The sequence below is a fragment of the Neoarius graeffei genome, chromosome 8 (genome assembly GCF_027579695.1).
Source record: "Neoarius graeffei isolate fNeoGra1 chromosome 8, fNeoGra1.pri, whole genome shotgun sequence".
Lineage (NCBI taxonomy): Eukaryota > Metazoa > Chordata > Actinopteri > Siluriformes > Ariidae > Neoarius > Neoarius graeffei.
This window is the reverse complement of record NC_083576.1, coordinates 64,547,800-64,569,711: the sequence shown is the minus strand read 5'-3', so window position 1 is coordinate 64,569,711 and position 21,912 is coordinate 64,547,800. Positions and strand designations below refer to the sequence as shown.

The window sequence follows — 21,912 nt, the reverse complement described above, 5'->3', positions numbered from 1 at the left end:
ATCTCATTACTGTATGTGAAATTAAACAATGTATGATAATACATTAATAATAATAATATGAAAATCTGTTATCCTGAGTCAGAAGACAACAGTTGTTTTTCCCTCTGTGTGTGTGTGTGTGTGTGTGTGTGTGTGTGTGTGTGTGTGTGTGTGTGTGTGTGTGTGAATGAGTGAAGCACTGTAGCTAAATGTGCACACACTGAAATACTGGATTGCTCATTTTGTGGTCGGGTATCTGTGGCAATTATCACATACTGTATATAAAAAGAAACATAGGAACAGTTGAAGAACAATGTGCTTAATTCAACAAGTGTGTGTGGGTGTGTGTGTGTGTGAGAGAGTGTGTGTGTGTGTGTGTGTGTGTGTGTGTGTGTGTGTGTGTGTGTGTGTGTGTGTGTGTGTGTGTGAGATAGAGAGAGAGAGAGAGAGAGAGAGAGAGAGAGAGAGCAATGTGAAAAACAATGTGAGCCTACAGTAACAAAGCATCAGAATATCTTGAGTTGTGAGCCATTACCAGTGGCCATTACACTTGCAAAAAACCAAACTAGTTAAAACCCTTGCACTGAGTTGCGACCGATGGGGTCTCATGATCACACCACCATGGCTAAACACACGTTCAACCGGGGCACTGGATGCAGGGATATGCAACAGTCTTACCACAACCTTGAAGAGAGAAGGAAGGGTGTGCCTGTTCAGTGCCCAGAAGTGGAGACAGTCCTGTCCACTACAAATGTCCAGGAAGTGTGTGAGCTGCATATGAGGTGTTGACGCAGAGTCCTTCTTTTGTCTCTTGTTCTGGTAGGATGCAAAGAGGCTTGACTGCGGCTCTGTCGCCTGGGCCTCTTCTTCCTCTTCTATGCGTGGGTTCGTTGGAGTGACTTTCACTGCTTCTTCCAGAATCAAGTCTTGAGCAAAAGCAAAAACAATATCACTCAATCACCAAGTAATATGATAATGTATATACCACAATATTTTTTATATATGGATTAACTTGATATGTATTTACAATAAAGCTGTAACATACCTTTGATCATCTTTGACACCTCCTCCTTAGTGTTGTCAGGGACCAAAACATCATGTATGACCCACATGCTGCCAAACGAAGGATCCAGCATGGCTGCCTTCAGATACAGTGGGTCAGAGAAGGGCAATGGCTGGCAATCAGATGATGAGTTTTCTGCCATCTTCACATTTACGAAAATCCCCTTGAACCTCCTTTGAAGAGATGTCTGTAAGGTTTTGATGAAGGCCCCCAAGTAGCACATAGTGCCTTTTAAGTTTTCCAGATGGTGGTTGAGGGAGAGGACACAGGGGACCACTGCACTTATGGTTATCACTTTTTCACCTTGAGTGAGGTCAGTGGCTTCGACAAAAGGCTCAAGCACATGCACCAACTCTTGGATTTGACTCCATTCTCTTGATGTGAATGCTATCTCTTTGTGGCCAGACTCTTGTAGAATGGCGGTGAGCTTTGTGGCGTCACATTTCAGTACCGCTTTCAACTGCGTAAGTGTTGAGTTCCAACGCGTGACAACAGAGGAAGGGATGCCAGATTGCCCAAACTCTCTCTCAAAAATGTCCTTGAAGGAAGTGCTGCTGTGGAGTAAATTGCTCAGCTTGCAGGCCTTTGCAAGAGCTGCATTAGCTATTTTTGTGTCTTTTAAGCCATCCCCGACAACTAACTGCAACGTGTGGGCAAAACACTGCTGTCTTGTCTGAGATTTATCTTGGAGAAAACCATCCACCCTCTCTTGGTCTTCGACTGGCAAGTCAGTCCACAAGTTGTTGTCCTCAATTCCTTCATCTTCGTCATCCTCTTCATCTCCATGTTGTGGAAAACAAGTGCTGAATGCTTTTCTCATATTTGCAGCATTATCGCATATGATGTGCAATAGCTTCCTTTTGATTTGGTACTCGTCACAAATTTGCTCAAATTCCTCACATATTCTTTCCCCTGTATGGGAACCGCTGAACCTATTACAAGCCAGCAAAGCAGATTTCAGGACTAGTCCACCTTCTCCAATATCCAACCAGTGAACAGTAACTCCTAGGAAGCCCCGCATTTTCCGATCTGACCATATGTCAACTGTGACTGACAGATTTTCAGCATTTGCAAGACTGTTCTTTAGTTTTGTCTGCTTTTCCAGCACTACATCATCCAGTTTTGAAGTAAGAGTTCTTCGGCTTACAGGGTTGTACCTTGTGTCAACAATAGACATGAAGCGCCGGAAACTTGGGTGTTCTATGATGGACAATGGTAAGTTGCAATCAATAACCAGGTCTGAAAGTATTGAACGTGTGATGGCGTTCTGCTGGGGATGGCTAGAAGTGTAGTGTTGCTTGTTACTTGTGATGAACTGGGAGATTGGTGGCTGACTTGAGTCTGTCGTTGGAGCTGCTTTTGAGCGAAGGTACTCTTCATATCTAAACATTTTGTCAGGATGGAACATAGGAACGTAACACATTGCAGTTCCAATTTACTTATCATTAGTTACTGAAGTACCATACAGTCGTTACTCGTTACATTTGAGCAGTGTGTGAAATCCTCTGGGTTTGCTGATAAAACGAAATCATTTGTCTGAACAAGAAGTGCGCAACTGCGTGCTGGGCTGTTTTTTTTTTTTTTTTCACCCTGAAAGAGCTCGCAGGTTTCCAACTGGAGAAATGTAAGCGCGCGTGTGCACGCCAGTGCTCCCTGTGCAAAGGACTACATTCATGACTAGCCAGTTTTGGTGTTTAAGCTCAGGGATGCAAATCAAAGTCCAACCGTCTCTGTGCAAATGCATCGTTCAAATTTTGTTTGCAGTTGTTTTTCTTCCCCTCTTGTCCTTACGTTATGTTAAATTTAATCTCGTGCCTCAACTAGCTCTTTCTTTGACCATACGTGTTTACATTAATGAGCTTAATCACCAAACTGCCAAATTTTAATATTAGCTAAAAAACACAAAGTAGTAGACTAAATAGTTGCAAACAGCGCTAACGTTAGTGCTAACTAAGTTAGCTGTAACACCAGAACATTGTTTTCAGACGCTGCTAGCACTAACTGTTAGTCATAACGTTAGCACTGCTTGCAGCTATTTCGCATTCTACGGTACGTTTTGTTTTTTTAGCTAATATTAAAATATTAACGTATCAAGCCACTATAGCCTAGTAGTCTCTGTTGTAGAAGTCTCAGATGTTAGCAGCCAAGCAGCAAAAGTCACATCGTTACTCACCTTTCTCTATGAGCTGTCCTGAAATGTCTGATGAAATTTAATGTAGTGCTTGCAGTATCAGAAACTTTAGCATCGCAGATGTTGCATGTCGCTCCTCTTTTATTTTGTGTTGTCCAATAGTCTTTGAATCCATAATGTATAATTTTCGGGATGGTGTTGGTCGAAGAGCTCGCCATCTCTCCATCTGATCGCTCATGCCTGCACGTTGCGTTGGGAGGAAGTGGGGTTGCCAGGTTTGCTGATATGCAGCAGGCCAGGAACACCCGCGCACAATTAAGCAATATCGATCTAATAATTTATTTGTTTTGTTTTTTTTAACAAGGCATGTTTTAACCAGACAGGTTTTTGTAATGTGACTTGTCAAGTCACATGACTCAAGTCAAGTCGCAGGTCAGGAAAAGCAAGTCAAAGTCAAGTCAAGTCTTTTCTTAATATTGATCAAGTAAGTCACAAGTCACAAATCTGGCGACTCGAGTCGGACTCGAGTCAAGTCATGGACTCGAGTCCCCCCATCTCTGGAAATAAATGCATGCAACTTAGGAGTAGTCATGGAAGTTTTCCCAAGTAGTAACACATTATTCTGGGTCATACTGTACAGCTTGGACTTCAAAACAACCCATGCATACACTCCGGTGATTGATATAATACGGATAGGTCACCAACTACGGAAATATAATAAAGGATACAAAATACAGAGTGGTTATGGATGCATCACGGATGCTAATAATTTACGGATTGGTCACGTACGTATCAGTATATTACAGATTGGTTACGGATTTCATACAGACGATGCATCATGGATAAAAAAAAATTAAGAAGTCTAAAACAATTAAATGTTTGGACTGCTGAAGTTCATAATTAAAATATCTTACTTGCATTTATATGTTTACTTTATTAATTTACCATTGATATTTCACAGAAAATCACATATCCGTGCACAAAAGATCCGTGCTTTGTATTATATTCTTTATTTTCTGTGAATCTGTATTCCATGACTTCATGATGCAGTAAGGATGTACAAAGATGCCCAGGGAAAAATAGCACGTGCTCAGGCAATGTTACATGGAAACAGTTACCTGATTGGTCAGATGTTTTGTCAGATCAGGTCCAGGCCTGGAAAAAATGGCTCCAGAAGCAATTGCACTGATACGGATAAACCCAGCCCTGGGCTATAGGTATCGTCATCGGTCTGGTGTGACCACCAACCATATAAACTGCAGGAGACTGATTTATTTATAATTATCATTAGAGTTGTAGTTATAGTTATCGGGACTGTGGGACCGGGCCTTAATACAGTGCCACTATCTGTATCTGTAATTGTTTAGTGGTCCACACAACGAATCTGTATTCAGATTTAAGCCTGAAGTTGGCATGGCCTAAACCTCAACAAACCTCACCCAGACCTAAACTGTCTCCTCACCTCAACACTTGAGTACATAATTGGTTTCAGTTGGAGATGTGTATGGAACTGTTTTTAATCGGTCTTATGCAGTTGTTATTTTTGTTTCGAGCTGTCTGTGATGTGTACTAATTAATTTGGTTCTATTTCTCAAAAAACCTGGTAGCCTGAATTAAACAACCACGACCTGGACCAGGTACTAAGGACCGCTGCATATCTGATTTCATCATATCTGAATCTTATATCTGACTGCTTTCTCACACTTTCAGGAAAGGTAAAACCTCCTGCTCTTGCACCTTTTTTTTATTTTTAAAAAAATTTTTGGGGGGGGTTTCTTGTTGCCTGCAGGGTATGCAGTAGTGTCATCTCAACCAGATGCCCTGTGAACCTTTTCTGTCACGTTTTCTTAATAGTGCATCTCCTTTTAGTAACTCTGTATCTGGTACACAAGCTGTTCAATCCCTCTTTGTGTGTGTGTGTGTGTGTGTGTGTGTGTGTGTCACTTAACCACTAAGGGGCAGTATGCACTGGGTGATGGGTCAAGTGGCACAGGTCAAGGGTTTTATAGCAGCCACAGATGAGCGAGATTATTGATTTAAAGTGGCATTCCACCATTGGATGTATTTTTTTGGCATAAAATACAATATATTTTATGACAACATGACTAGACAGAGAAATCTTTTAGCTTCAAAATGATATATCAAACATAATTTTTTGACAACGACAAGTATATTAATTTTGCGACCAAAGTCACCTACCCTTTTAATTTCCGCGCGGTAGTGAAACGTGATGTCATCGGCAGGTTCCCCTTCTTGTGTACCACGTCACGTGTGACGTGGCACATATTATCAGCAATGGCGGATAGAACGCGATAAAAATAATACCAATAAATCTAGCTAATACCAATAAATCTAGCTAACTGAAAGATTAACTCAAAATTTTTCGCAATTTTTTTGGCCCCCATATACGAGGAGAAATGACTCTCTCACTTTGGGGGTTTCCTGGTCTAAAAATAGACCGACACGTGGTACACAAGAAGGGGAACCTGCCGATGACATCACGTTTCACTACCGCGCGGAAATTAAAAGGGTAGGTGACTTTGGTCACAAAATTAATATACTTGTCGTTGTCAAAAAATTATGTTTGATATATCATTTTGAAGCTAAAAGATTTCTCTGTCTAGTCATGTCATAAAATATATTGTATTTTATGCCAAAAAAATACATCCAATGGTGGAATGCCACTTTAAGATCCATAATTGATGAAGACTGGGTGAGTAAATCCCACTTGGTTGGAATTTTACATATCTTGGATTTTCATCTCATCTCATTATCTCTAGCCGCTTTATCCTGTCCTACAGGGTCGCAGGCGAGCTGGAGCCTATCCCAGCTGACTACGGGCGAAAGGCGGGGTACACCCTGGACAAGTCGCCAGGTCATCACAGGGCCGACACATAGACACCAGACAACCATTCACACTCACATTCAAACCTACGGTCAATTTAGAGTCACCAGTTAACCTAACCTGCATGTCTTTGGACTGTGGGGGAAACCGGAGCACCCGGAGGAAACCCACGCGGACACGGGGAGAACATGCAAACTCCGCACAGAAAGGCCCTCGCCGGCCACGGGGCTCGAACCCAGACCTTCTTGCTGTGAGGTGACCGCGCTAACCACTACACCATCGTGCTGCCCATCTTGGATTTTAATACTGGAATTAATCCTTATCAACATGGACGATATTTTTCCCCACCATGTCTCCCCATCATCTGATCATTGTTTTTAATGAATAAATGACCACGCTGCCCAGGTTTGCCTTGCAGTTACAAATACCACATGATCGCGATTCACTGAATGATAGTCGGGGCATTATTGAGACCAAAAGGCATCATTGTATATTGAAGGAACATGTTAGCTGAAACAATAGTGAAAATCTGATGTACAATATATTAAAGGAACGTTCCAACATCTTTTAAATTCTTGTAATGAAAACTTGGCTTCTCGTTGGTGCATTATATACACAGTACTGTGTAAAAGCCTTAGGCGCATGTAAAGAAATGCTGTAGACCAAAAATGGCTTAAAAATAATGATATGAAATGTTTCAGCATTAAAAAATACTATAAACAGCAGTAAGCCATAATAAATGAAACAAAATCAATGTTTGGTGTGAGACGACCCTTTGCTTTTAAAAAAAAAAAATATGGCAGTCTCCGATACAATGAGTGCAGTTTTATAAGGAAATGAGCTGTAGGTTTTACTGAGCATCTTACAGAACCAGCCCCAGTTCTTCTGGACACTTTGTCTGTCACACTCGCTTCTTAATTTTGCACCAAAACCCAGCAGCCTTCATTATGTTTTCATTTTTAATCTGAAAAGTGGTCTCTTATGTAATATGCTGCTCAGATACAAATTTGTTTTCCCGTAACATTTAATTTTGTGCTGGAAAATGAACGTTTCGACTCTAAAATGTTTTTGTACTCGATAATGTAGAAGTCCTAAAATAGAAATCGATAACAAAATTTGTATGAAAAAAGATAGGGTGAAGAAGACTTTCATAAGCCCCTTTTACACAACCTGTTCGAGGCAGGAATCTTATGCCTTTATTCCTCCTTATGTTCGTATAAAACATCCGAATGCGGAAAGGGGCGTCCATGTTGTTCTGCCTCTGAGACAGAACGACTGGTAATAACAGAGACGGGTTTGACATCTGTAAAGATAGTGAAAGATGTAAAGACAGTACAGTGTTAATACTTGACATTAATTTGGTAGACCTGAACCTTACATTTCTGACTGGACAAGCGTTTTTGCCCAGATGTGCTAAGCTACTTTTATCTACTTTTAGGTGCAATTAAGATGTATTCTCTGTGAAAAACACCACACGGAAAATGCCCTTATCTCCTTTAGAAATTTGCATTGAGAGAGGATCACACGTAAAGACGGATAGCACAGGGATCGAGAGATGAGAAGTGTGGCTTATTTACATCCATCCATCCATTATCTGTAGCAGCTTATCCTGTTCAGGGTCGCAGGCAAGCTGGAGCCTATGCCAGCTGACTATGGGCGAGAGGCGGGGTACACCCTGGACAAGTCGCCAGGTCATCGCAGGGCTAACACATAGAGACAAACAACCATTCACACTCTCATTCGCACCTACGGTCAATTTAGAGCCACCAATTAGCCTAACCTGCATATCTTTGGACTGTGAGGGAAACCGGAGCACCCAGAGGAAACCCACACAGACATTGGGAGAGCATGCAAACTCCACACAGAAAGGCTCCCGTCGGCCTCTGGGCTCGAACCTAGAACCTTTTAGCTGTGAGGCAACAGTGCTAACCACTACACCACCATGCCGCCTGGCTTATTTACATATTCTGTTAATGGACTATAGTTTGGGCAATTCGTTGGAGTCAGGTTGCATGTTTCTGGAAGCATTGCAGAACTGGGATATGTCTCAGAGTTTAAAATGTATGAAAAAAAATTTGTAATACAAAAATCATTTTAAGATTTTGGTAAAAGAACTACTTGGCCACATTTCTTCAGTGGATCTGGCAACCATGGTCATAGCACATCTGTCAGGAGCACGCAGCAGTTTTTCTCACACCTAACAAAGAAATTCATCACATTAAACAAGAACAGTTTTTCAAATGTTATCAAAGTTATAACTGATCACAATATACAACCACAATTCCAAAAAAGTTGGGACCCTGTGTAAAACATAAATAAGAACAGAATATGATGATTTGCAAATCATGGAAACACTATATTTTATTGAAAATAGTACAAAGACAATGTAACAAATGTTCAAACTGAAATTTTAATGTTCTTTTGAAAATTATATGCTCATTTTGAATTTGATGTCAGCAACACGTTTCAGAAAAATTGGGACGGGGCAACAAAAGACTGAAAAGTTTGTGTAATGCTAAAAAAAAAAACCTAATTTGGTTAATTGGCAATAGGTCAGTAACATCTCATCTCATTATCTCTAGCCGCTTTATCCTTCTACAGGGTCGCAGGCAAGCTGGAGCCTATCCCAGCTGACTACGGGCGAAAGGCGGGGTACACCCTGGACAAGTCGCCAGGTCATCACAGGGCTGACACATAGACACAGACAACCATCCACACTCACATTCACACCTACGGTCAATTTAGAGTCACCAGTTAACCTAACCTGCATGTCTTTGGACTGTGGGGGAAACCGGAGCACCCGGAGGAAACCCACGCGGACACGGGGAGAACATGCAAACTCCACACAGAAAGGCCCTCGCCGGCCCCGGGGCTCGAACCCAGGACCTTCTTGCTGTGAGGCGACAGCGCTAACCACTACACCACCATGCCGCCCAGGTCAGTAACATGATTGGGTATATTTTACATATTGGGTCTTTTGTTAGCCGTGTACATTTATACCACTCTTCAAACACAAGCAAAGTTACTGAGCAACATATGCAACGTGATTACGTCCGTTAAATAATTCATACTTAAGGGAAGTAACGGCCTCAATATAGAGGCTATAGCATGTTTGTGTCCTTTAGAGGACAAACCAAGCCAGCTTTTCTGGAAAAGTGTCACAGAAAATTGTGCTCAAAAGTGAGAGGGAGAGAGAGAATGAGGAGGAGAGGAGTGGAGAGAATTGTGCAAGCCACATGTTTGTTTGATCAGAAATATTTTGAGGAGAAAGTGAAGAGAAGTATGAAGCAATTTGAGGTAGAAAAGCGCGCAGAGCTTAGATGCCATCGACAGAGACCTATGAATTCATGCTGGTCTCGGAAATTAGAATGTCAGGGTCAAACGCATCGCACCCCTGTCCCGCCGTTCCGGCTTTTCCTTTTACACAGACGTTGATTCCAGCTCTGTTACTACCAATCGTTCTGGCTCAGAGGTGGAAAAACACAGACCCGCCGTTCCACATTTGAATGTGAGACAGAAGAAAGGTGTAAGAATTCCGCCTTGATCCAGATGTGTAAAAGGGGTCATGCTGTCTTGTTATGCACCCTATTTACAGTTGTGGTCAGAAGTTTACATACAGCGACATTAATGTCATCTTGGATATGAATGTCATGGCAATATTTGGGCTTTCAGTAATTTCTTTGAACTGTTCTTTCTCTGTGGCAGAATGTACAGCATACATCTTTAATTTAAAACAAACACTAGAATTTGGTGCACAAGTTAATTTTCTCTGGGTTTTCTGAAATCAACACAGGGTCAAAATTATACATACAGGGTCAAAAATTTACATACGCTCACTTAGATTATTAATTTAGAGGTACTGAACGTTCCAAAATGTCTCTTATCTGGTCAAGGTCTCTTAACTTCCTGTTAGTGATCATGATTGACTACAGCTGGTAGCTTCTCTGTGCCTTCATAAAAAGGGTTTGTTTACAGCACTCATTGGATTGACCAACACACAGTAACATGGGAAAGTCCAAGGAGCTCAGTCCAGATCTGAGAAAGAGGATCACAGATATACACAACTCTGGAATGTCTCTTGGAGCCATTTCTAAACAACTGCAAATTCCAAGATCAGTTCAAACAATTGTATCCAAGTTATTGTAAGGTGTAGTCACTTTGCCAAGCCACTTTGCTTCAAGAAAGCCCAAACTGTCACCCTCAGCTGAAAGGAAATTGGTTTGGATGGTCAGGATCAACCTGGGAACCACCACGGCACAGCCCTGCCATGAACTTGAAGCTGATGGATCACCGTCTACAGTTCAGATCACCCTGGACTTAGAAGCTGCTATCCAAGAAATAACCCCCTGCTCCAAAATTGACACCTTCAAGCTTCAAAGTTTGAAGCTGACCACACGGACAAAGAAACAGCTTTCTGGAGGAAAGCTGTATGGTCAGATGAGACAAAAATGGAGTTGTTTGGCCACAATGACCACCATGTACAGAGGGACACTGTACCAGCTGGTGGTGGTGGTAGGATCATCATGCTCTGGGGCTGTTTTACTACCAGTGGAACTGGTTCATTGCACAAAGTGGATGGAATAATGAAGGAGGAGGACTACCTCAGAATTCTTCAAAATGACCCATCAGAAACTTGAACACAACTTGGGAGTTACAACAGGACAATGAACCCAAACACACATCAGAGCTAGTTGTGGAGGATAAAGCAGGCTAACATTAAGCTTAAAACAAGTCCTGACTTCAGCCCTATTGAAAATATGGACCGTGCTTATAAGTCGAGTCCATGCCAAAAAAAAAACTAATTTACTTGAACACTCTACCAATTCTACCATGAAGAGTCATGAACTATCCAACCAGAATTCTGCCAGAAGCTTGTTCATGGTAAACAAAAATGTTTGGTCAAGGTGAATCTTGCTTGGGGGCGTCGTGGCTCAGGTGGTTAAGGCGCCATACCATGAATGCGGGCGACCCGGGTTCGATTCCGGCCCGAGGTCATTTCCCGATCCCTTCCCGTCTCTCTCTCTCCCGCTCATTTCCTGTCTCTACACTGTCCTATCCAATAAAGGTGCAAAAAGCCCAAAAAAATATCTTAAAAAAAAAAAGGTGAATCTTGCAAAGAGACATTTTACCCAAATAGTAGGTGTGCTGTATGTATATTTTTGACCCTGTATGTATAATTTTGACCCTCGTTTGATTTCAGATAATCCAAAGAAAATTAAAACTTGTGCACCAAATTCTAATTTTTTTAAATTAAAGATGTATGCTGTACAATCATTCTGCCACAGAAAAAGAACAGTTCAAAGAAATTACTGAAAGCCCAACTATTGCCATGACATTCATATCCAAGATGACAATCATGTCGCTGTATGTAAACTTCTGACCACAACTGTAAGGTACATTAGCAATATACAGTATCCTTTGTCTAGCTTCTGTTGTATTACCCCTGTTCAGATTCATTACGTCTCTAGGTTCTTTGCTTATGCTCAAAATCTGGCTTTGTTTGATTGTGTGTTTTACTTCATTAAAATCATCCGCATTTGCTTCTACCTTCGCCTATAATTCCTGACATGTTTGATACATACGGAGCAGACATTTACCAACAATAACGAAAACAAACTCATGACTGCAAATCAGAAGAATTTATCAGGAATTAATACAGAAATATGTTTTCTCTCATGCAACATCACTTGATGTATAAACTCTGCTGTGTTACAGAGCCAAAACAGCAGGAAAGTTACTTCAAGACTGCACTTAATAAAACATCATTTTACGTGCACTTGAAAAAAAATCCTATTCATTAAACCAACCTTTTAATATCTTTTCATACCCTCAGGAATGGTTTGTCATTAAAACCCTCCATAGAGAATAAATGGGGAAAAAAATCCCTCATTTTATGTGTGAATTTTCAGTGTAATAACACCACTGTAAGTTTATCAGGCTCAGCAAAGTCTGAAACCAGTATTAAACCCCAAAGGCTCTTCACTGCATTAATCATTCGAGAGAGCGGCTTTGAGCTGCCTTTTTTCCTTCAGGGAGGGAGGAGGGAAAGTACTGCTGGCATGTACTGCAGGATCCGCAAACCTGCTGAAAAAAGCCACAGGGCTTCATCTGGTGTGTGGAGCTGGAGGTCTGTTCACACCTCTAATGATTGCAACTGGACACTAAGGGAAAACCAGTGCCTAGGTTGAGCTTATATTGTGCAGAGCAATAAGAAATGGCAATCAATCAATAAATACATAAACCAACCTCTCAACAGTTTATTCAGGGTTACTCAGGGGTTGCCAATTGACTTTGAGATTTCATTGCCAACTGAAACTAACAGTGTGATGCAAACTCATTTTGACTTTGTCCGTGTTTTTGACTGTAGGTGGATAAAATCTATTAATTACAGAAAAAAACACAATTTTAGCAATAATGCCAAGAAAATGTACACCAGGAAAAAAAAAAGTACAATAGCCAGTTTTGCTCTAACAAAGCTCGCCTCTACAACACACAGCGTAATTCAATTTCTTAAGGTTTTTGGTTGTACTTTAAGTCCATGTGGGAGTTGGAAGTAGCAAATTCCAAATAACTTGATGTGTCCTGAAGCAGGCCAGGTTTTTTTTTTAATTAATTAATATCCTAACCTCATATCTTTCATTGAAAATTCACAAGGACATGCAATTTGGCCTTAAAGCTAGACGGCCTTTCAATTTCATAAAATCAGTCAAATTTAGTTCCCCCTCAAATTTGGTCATTGTGATAGATGTTTATTTCTGCAATATCTCAAAAAAAAAAAAACAGGCCATTCTGTGTCTGGGAAGTTATTTAATTTGAGGGGATTCCCAAGCAAATAATGTGCATGAAATCACTCGCTTCGCGCAGTCAAGCAGACAGAGGAAGTCCGTGTGCACATGCGCAGGTTTACCTTCTTCTTCTTCTTTTTCTTCTTTTGGGTTTTACAGCAGCTGGCATCCACAGTGTTGCATTACTGTCATCTGCAGTTTTACCTTTGACTGTGCACTGACAGTTACATCATTCTGTCGCTAAACGAACAGCTGATCACACCGAGGTGCTCGCTGACCACCGATATTTATTAGTTTGGTCCTGTGTTTCCTTTTCTTCTCACTTTCCGTTATTGTAGTCGGTCTTTCACGCTTCATTTGCATCCTCCATTTTTCTTTCCTGTTTCAAATTTGTATCCCACAATGCCTTGTGCAAACAGGGAAAGCCCACCACATGATGCATGACATAGTATCTTGAATTGGGTCATGGTGAAGCAAGAAAAAATAGCGTAGAATTTAGGGCCATGTGGCTCTAAATTAATTAATTGTTCTATTTAAAAAAAATAAAATAAAATTGGAAGTCTGTGATTCAAATTCAGTAGCTTTCGGTCCACTAAACAAAAATAATTGGGTGTCAGGGAAAATTATTTTTATGACCTAAAATTGAAAAATCTGAAAGGCAGTCTACCTTTAAGAAATGGAAGAAATATTCTATCAGAATAATTTTCCCCTTTCTGTATTGTTTACTTGCACTTTGTTCTGCTTCAATATCAATGTTGTGTTATCCATATGTAATTATGCACATTCACACAGCGATATGTTTCAGGGTTTTGCAATTTAAAAAGAGAGAGAGAGACATAATTTATCTGATTATTAGACTCAATGTCACGTAATTGATGGTTTTAGGTTGTCAGAGAGCTGACTAGCTTTCTCCATGGTCCTCTGTATCTGTCAGATGCGTGAGTTTTCATTTTCACCTGCAATAATGTGATGGTGTAAACTTCATGTTTCCACTGTCAGTAGTCACAGCATATGGTTAAACTGAATATATATATTTTTTCACTTCCCTAAAAATATAATTTTTTTTTCTGAGGGTCTCTTTAATTAATGGGTTTTTTTTTTTTTTTTAAATACATATTTTTCATGGGCAGCACGGTGGTGTAGTGGTTAGCACGGTCACCTCACAGCAAAAAGGTTCTGGGTTTGAGCCTAGTGGCCGACAGGGGCCTTTCTGTGTGGAGTTTGCATGTTCTCCCTGTGTCTGTGTGGGTTTCCTCTGGGTGCTCCGGTTTCCCCCACAGTCCAAAGACATGCAGGTTAGGCTAATTGGTGTCTCTAAATTGACCGTAGGTGTGAATGTGAGTGTGAATGGTTGTTTGTCTTTGTGTCAGCCCTGCGATGACCCGGTGACTTGTCCAGGGTGTACCCTGCTTCTCGCCCATAGTCAGCTGGGATAGGTTCCAGCTTGCCCGTGACCCTGCACAGGATAAGCGGTGATGGATGGATGGATGGATGGATGGATGGATGGATGTTTTTCATGGAACCACAGCTACCAGGAATTGCATGCTGAACAGGCATTCCTTTATTTGCTGCTTGCTTGTGTTTACTAGCGAGCCAAGGTTTTCAGTAAGACTTTTCAGGCTCTAACTAATGAACATTTCTCAAGGTTTTCTGCTGTTTCTCAGGTCTGTAGTGGGACTCTGAGCTGTAATTGGTGTATCAGCAGGAAGCGTGGAGGTTTATTACCACATAAAAATGAACAAATAAATATCGATCTCCTGCTGTACATACTTTTATAGGACTCCGATAAAACCCAAAGCTTGTGAAAATGCATAGCAGGGGATGGGCAGAAGCCAGAGTTTATCATCCTTCCTGTTACTTCAGTGCTCTGAAGTTGAGCCAGTTTAAAGCTTATAGATTAACAGAAGGCTATTGCAGTGGTGTGTGCCTCCAGTTTTCCATACCCTCTGTCAAAAAACAGCATGTAATGGCGTATTGTAGTATGTCTGTATTGGCTGTACAGGGAGGAAGAATGTATATTCAAATGCAAAGAACCATCTGCATTTTGAAAATTACACTGCTCTCTGTTTATAAACCAGAATACTTGTTGGCTGCTGCTTCTAAGTTCTAAGTCAAATTTCTAAAAGCAAAAACTACTTGTTTTAAGAGACAACTGGGGGAAATAGTTTTAGAAATACATAAGCCACAGAAAAATATTGCAAAAATCCTGCGTAATATAATTTGCACTTTATAATGCGCCACACATATTCAGTGGGAGGCAGGCAGACCAGTTTAGCACCTGCAATCTCTCACTATGAATCAAGGACGCCCCTGAAAAAGATGTCATCTGGATATAATGCATATATTACTCCAAAACTCTACTAACACAATAATACACACCATACCATCACAGATGCTGGCTTTTGAACTTCGCACTTGTAACAATCTGGATGGTAATTTTCCTCTTTAGCCAGGAGGACACATCATCTATAAGTTCCCCCCCCCCCGGGCAAATCTGATCACAACTTGGTGCATCTCCTGCCAGTCTACAGACCTATTGTTCACAGACATCCAGTTAATACACAACAGGTGAAAAGCTGGACTGATGAGGCTTATGAGGCTTTGAAGGACTGCTTTGGCACTACAGACTGGGATGTTCTTCGTGAGCCCCATGAGGACGTAGACCGCCTCACGAGCTGCATCACGGACTACATAAACTTCTGTGTGGAGAACACTGTGCCCACTAAAACAGTATGGTGTTTCTCAAACAACAAACCCTGGGTCACTCCTGAGCTGAAGGCTCTCCTGAATGAGAAGAAGAGGGTATTCAGATCAGGAAACGGAGAGGAATTGAGGAGGGTACAGAAGGAGCTGAGAAGAAAGATCAGGGAAGGCAAAGACCGCTACAGGAGGAGGATGGAGGACCAGCTGCAGCAGAGCAACGTGAGTGGAGTCTGGAGGGGCCTTAAAACCATCTCAGGGCTTAAGGAGGCCAGTAGGCAGCTTGGAGGTGAGTTGCAATGGGCAAACAACCTGAACAACTTCTTTAACGGATTTGATCAGGCACCGGCCCTCCCCCCAGATCAGCCCACTTTTACTGCTACTGTCTCTTCCTAGTCATCATCACCCAGCCCACAGACCTCTTTCTCACCCTCTCAGCACCCCTCAACCATCATACCTCCAGCTCAGTGCTTCACACCTCCATGTGTAACACCAAGCACTCAACTGTGCTCTTCTTTGTCCTTCAACAGAAGACAAGTCAAGAAGGTACGGCGTAAGATGAAGGCGAGAGAGGCTGCAGGTCCTGATGGCATCAACCCTGGGCTCCTGAGGCATTGTGCTGACCAGCTGTGTGGAATAGTGTGGGACATATTTTCAACTTGAGCCTGGAACAGGAAAGATATTGCCGGTCCTTTGGAAGACATCATGTGTAGTTCCGATACCAAAAACTGCACACCCCACTGAGTTAAACGGATATAGACCAGTGGTGCTGACCTCTCACCTGATGAAGGCTCTGGAAAGGCTTGTTCTGGCACATCTCCACACACTGGTGGGGCCAGCTATGGATCCCCTGCAGTTTGCCTACCAACCAGGCATTGGGGTGGAAGATGCAGTCATCTACCTGCTTCATAGATCTCTCTCTCATCTTGAAAAGGCAGGAAGCACTGTTAGAATCATGTTCTTTGATCTATCCAGTGCCTTCAACACCATCCAGCCGACTCTTCTGAGGAGTAAGATGGAGAGCTCAGGGGTGGACCATTATCTTACCTCGTGGACTATGGACTATCTTACAAACAGACCACAGTATGTGAGAATAAAGGACTGTGTGTCAGACACCATTCTTTGCAGCGCAGGGGCTCCACAGGGGACAGTCCTGGCCCCATTTCTATTCACACTTTACATTGCGGACTTTAGATACAATACAACTACCTGTCATCTACAGAAGTTCTTTGATGACTCTGCTATTGTGGGCTATATTCTAGATGGTGATGATGGCGAGTACAGAGAACTGACAAGGAACTTTGTGGACTGGTGCCAACGGAACTCCCTCCAGATCAATACAAGTAAAACCAAGGAACTGGTGGTGGATTTCCACAGGACGAGGTTCTCTTCACCTACCCCAGTGAACATTCAGGGAAAGGACATTGAGATTGTGAGGAGCTACAAGTACCTGGGTGTTCATCTGAACAATAAACTGGACTGGACTGATCACACACATGCCCTGTATAAGAAAGGCCAGAGCAGACTCCACCTGCTGAGAAGGCTCAGGACTTTTGGAGTATAGGGTCCACTTCTGGATTCTTTTTATGACTCTGTGGTGGCATCAGCCATATTCTATGGAGTTATCTGTTGGGGAAGCAGTATCACAACAGCAGAGAGGAAAAAACTAAACAAACTGATTAGGAAGGCAGGATCTGTCCTGGGCTATGCACTGGACTCAGTGGATGTAGTGGGAGAGAGGAGGATGTTGGCCAAGTTGTCATCCTTAATGGTGAACACCTCCCATCCACTGCAGGAGACAGTAGTAGCACTGGGCAGCTCCTTCAGTGACCAGCTCCTCCATCTGCGGTGTGTTAAGGAGAGATACAGCAGTTCCTTCCTCCCTACTGCTGTGAGACTGTACAACCAGCACCTCACCAAGCACAGCACCAGTCACTCCTCACAATGATGAACAATACTGTCCAGATCACTTCTACATCCATAGAAACCCCTCTGAACGTATACTGTGTGCACTGACTATCAGCATCAGTACTTTACAGCGAACTGCTAGCTACACATGGTTAAAATGGCTCTTGTGCAATATACCGACTTACTTGTGCAATACTATCTGGGTAATGCTGGTAATAATACCTGTGCAATACTTACACATACAATACCACCTTTGTAATACACTTATGTTGTTTATATATCTGCAAACCTGTTAATTTATGTAAATTTGTTAATTTTTTTAATCTCTAAATTTGTAGTTTATATATACTTTTTTGTATACTTAGTACTTTTGCACTACTCCTTCACTGCCTTATCTTTCTCTCTTTATATATTTTTGCTGCTGTAACAACGTAAATTTCCCCTTTTGGGATAATAAAAGGCTGTCACGCCACGCCACGCCACGAGAATTCAGTGGCATTTCTGGATTTTGATTATTAATTTTTTGCTTTGTGTGGTAAATGTAGCAATGAACTGTGTTCACCAACAGCCATTATCTAAAGTGTTCCTGAGGTCATGCAGTAATGTCCTGTTTGCAGTTATTTCGTTTTTTAGTGCAGTGCTACCTGAGGGATCAAAGGTCATAGGGGTTCAATGTTGGTTTTTGGCCTTGCCCTTTACATACAGTGATTTTCTCTGGATTTTCTGAATCGTTTGATATCATGGATTGTCAATGATGAAATCTCTGAATTCCTTGCAATTGTTTGTTGACATTGTTTTTAAGCCATTGGACTATTTGCCCATGCAGTTTTTCACAAAGTGGTGAACTTCACCCCATACTTGCTTGTAAAAGATTGAGCCTTTCCAATCACCAATTAACCTGTTTACCTGCAGAACGTTCTAAATAGATGTGGTTTTTTTTTTGAGCATTCCATAACTTTCCCAGTCTTTTGTTGCCCCTGTCCCAACATTTTTGGAATGTGTTGCAGGCATCAAATTCAGAATGAGTGCATATTTACAAAAAAAAAGTTTATCAGTTTGAACATTAATATCTTGTTAGCTCATCCAGCCGACAGGCAATGAGCTTATGCCATCATGTCTTGTCCGTCATCCGCCCAGCATCATCCATGTTTCACAAAAATCGCTTCTTCTCTCTCAGTTCTTCACCGATTTTTATTCTTTTTGGCAGGAAGGTGGGTCTGCCTGGGGGGCATATAGCTTCTACCCAAATTTGCATAATTGCAATTAATAATGAAGACATGGAGTAATTAAGCCCTAAAGAGGAGTTTCCACATAAACGTTTCTTCTCCCTCAATTCTTCACCGATTTTGATTCTTTCTGGCATGAAGGTAGGGGTACCTAGGGTGCATATAACTTCTACCCAGATTTGCTTAATTACAATTATTAATGAAATTGTGGACTAATTCAGCCTTAATGAGCAGTTCAACAAAAATTGCTTCTTCTCGGTCAGTTCCTCGCCATTTTGGATTCTTTCTGGCAAATAGGTCAGGATTCCTAGGGTGTATATAGTGTTTATAGCTTGCAACATTTATTGCATAAGGTAGCCTACTTTAGATCGTTCCTTCTGGACTAGATGGGGCCGGAGTGAGCTATGCTGTCATTGACAGTCTCGTTTTTATATTGTATTCAATTAAATATAGGTCAAAAAGGATTTGCACATTATTGCATACTGTATTTGTCATTTTACACAGCATCCCAACTTTTTTTTTGGAATCGGGTGTGTACAACTCTGAAACAGAGCAAGTTGTGGTTATATCAGCTGTAGATGAATGACGGTTCTTGATGCAGTGCTGTCTGAGGGATCGGAGATGATGGGTGTTCAACTTAAGCTTGGGTCCTTGCCATTTACGCACCAAAATTCCTCCAGATTCCTTGTTTAATGATACCCGTATATTGAGCACCGTAGAGGGTATATCCAGAGACTTTCTTATCTTTCTTTGAGGAGCATTTGTTTTAAACATTTCAATTATTTTCTCACACATTTGTTGACAAACTGGAGATCCTCTACCCATCTTTGCTCCTCAAAGACTAGGCCTTGCCCAGATACTGATTTTGTACCAAATCATTATTACAATCAGCTGTTTCAAATCACATCATTATTTAATTGTTTTACCTCATTACTAGCCCTAAATTGCCCCGTCACAATTTTTTTTTTGGAATGTATTACAGGTCTAAAACACCAAGAATGGATGTATATTAACAAATGAAAGGAAGTTGACCAACAAAACATGAAATATCTTGGGATCGTACTGTTTGCAATAAAATACAAGTCAAAGTAAATTTAGAAGTCACTGCTTTCTTTTTTTATTTGCATTTTCCTTGCTGTCCCAACTTTTTCTGATTTGGGGTTGTACTTTTACATCTGTGAAAATCTGATGATGCTTTAAGGCCCGGTCCCACTGCACTTACGGATGCAAAGAGGATGTAAAACGTAAAAAAATCTTTGCCATCCGTTGGAAAACGCTATGCATCCGTTGTGTACTCATTGCATACGTGCTTCATACGCTCTATCCATCGAGCATCCGTCCACTCTGATTTCATCCGCGCAAAAAGTTTTGAGCTGCACAAAACTTTTAGAACGGATGAACTTTCCGCCGTGTACGATGTAAATCCGTGACATATACGAGCAACAAACGTTCTATGTCCGTTATCATCCGTTAAACGTCTGCTGTATCCTCTCTGCATCCTCTGGGCATCCTCGCAACTCACATCCGCTGCAGCTGAAAACGGAAAGAGGGAGGAAAGATAAGGTACATGAAACGTCTATTCATCGTTAGTAGCACGGAAATAGAAAGGATGTAAGCGTATGCATCTCGTATATAAAGTATTCAAAACGGACAAAGCGTTTATATCTGGTATATACCTCGTATATTTAGGATGTCTGGAGTATGTCTAGAGTATGTAGAAGGACACCTAGCGGACAATCGATATTTTGTATAAAAAGGGGGAGAAAATCATCTAGTAGTAGAGATGTATCGATGTAGCCGCCAGCACGTCTTTCCGCTTTATGCTGACGGCGTGCGTGCTGCATCCCTTTATATCCACGGAGCAGACGCAATTCATACCCCCCGCATGCGCAGTGAACGGTCTGCATCCGATATACATCCGCGCAACATCCCCTTTGTTTCCGTTAGGCGTACGTGATGCATCCCCTTCATCCGCTATGCATCCGCTCTTTCTGCTATGCGTCCGCTTCTCAGTTATCACCGGTAACCCCTTCGGAGCTGTCATCCACTTCCATCCGCTTTCATCCGCTAGGCTTCCTATGAACATTCGTTTAACATCCCCGCTATATACTACCCACGTCCGTTCTTTTCCGTTCTGTTTTCGCAAATTTTCGCAAATTTTGTCCATTTCTGGAGCGGATGAAAACGGATAGCGCCACCCCCGAAATTTTGCTCGTCCGCTGTGTCCTTTTTGCATACGTTTTGTGTCCATCGGCCAGTGGGACCGGGCCTTTAGGTCATATTTATGCAGAAATATAGAAAATTCTGATGGGTTCACAAACTTTCAAGCACCACTGTATATTTATATTCATGTTTCTGTTTTCCTCACAAACAAATCATATAGCAGACCTCCTAGCCTCAGATATGCAACATGAAACAGGCTTCTCAATATGTGTATATTTTTTAACAAATGTATCAGGACTTGAGATGTTTTGCAACAAGATTATTTCAAACCCTCTCTCTGTTCCAGTCTGTTGGGTGCACAAGTCTACTGTGTGTAGAGTGATAAGAACATGTGATTTGTCATTATGTAGGTGTTTCTAACAAAGCCTGAGCAACAACATAAAACTTTGTTAAAAGTTTTTTTTTTTAATTGCTTTTTTTGTTGCGTTTTGATGCCACGCTCTTTGCACTTAAAGCATCCACCTGTGGATAACAAAGAATGATTGTTAATCCCCATGCAGCAATTTCCACTACAGAATCGTGTCTGCTTTTAATTGTCACAAAAACACAAACACTGGTCCTGATATTGACAGTGCAGCGTGATGCCGTATACTGATTCACGAAAATTACTGATGGCGCCTGCTGCACACACAACCTGGTCGTGCTCCATTTGTTTGCAACACAAGCAGTCCCAGAACATTTTAATTGCACATTGTATCTACACTGGGACTACACATTCATTTAAATGTTCCACATCAAGTCATTACCACAACCTGAAGTAAAAGGCATTCCTATTTCTACAGCTCTATAAGAGTAGCTTTCAGTTACATGCCCATATACCACAGGGCTCGAAATTCATATATTTTTTCACCAGCCAGCCAGACTAGTTACCTTCCAAAGTAACTCGCCAAACAGAAAATCAACTAGCCAAAATTTGTTCATGTATGAATTTTACTTCTGTCAAAAATAACACAAAAGAGAGTAGTTACCATTGTTCATGACTAATGTGCATTTATTTCAAGACCCGAGTATTTTGATACTGTTGTTAAATACATAAATGAGAACAACACAGA

At 41.5% G+C, this 21,912-nt stretch overlaps 1 protein-coding gene across 4 annotated transcripts in view; it reads left to right on the top strand.

Annotated features, from left to right (window-relative positions):
* slc36a1 (solute carrier family 36 member 1) overlaps positions 1–21,912 on the top strand; it is a 116,868-nt gene that overhangs the window by 82,032 nt on the left and 12,924 nt on the right. Inside the window, exon 12 of one of the 4 annotated variants that reach the window (XM_060928025.1) lies at positions 803–960. The exons of the other annotated variants lie outside the window; for them this stretch is intronic. Coding sequence (XP_060784008.1) covers positions 803–804 — 2 coding nt within the window. The 3' untranslated portion in view covers positions 805–960. Of the gene's footprint in view, positions 1–802; positions 961–21,912 lie in introns of those variants that run through there. 4 annotated transcript variants of the gene reach the window in all.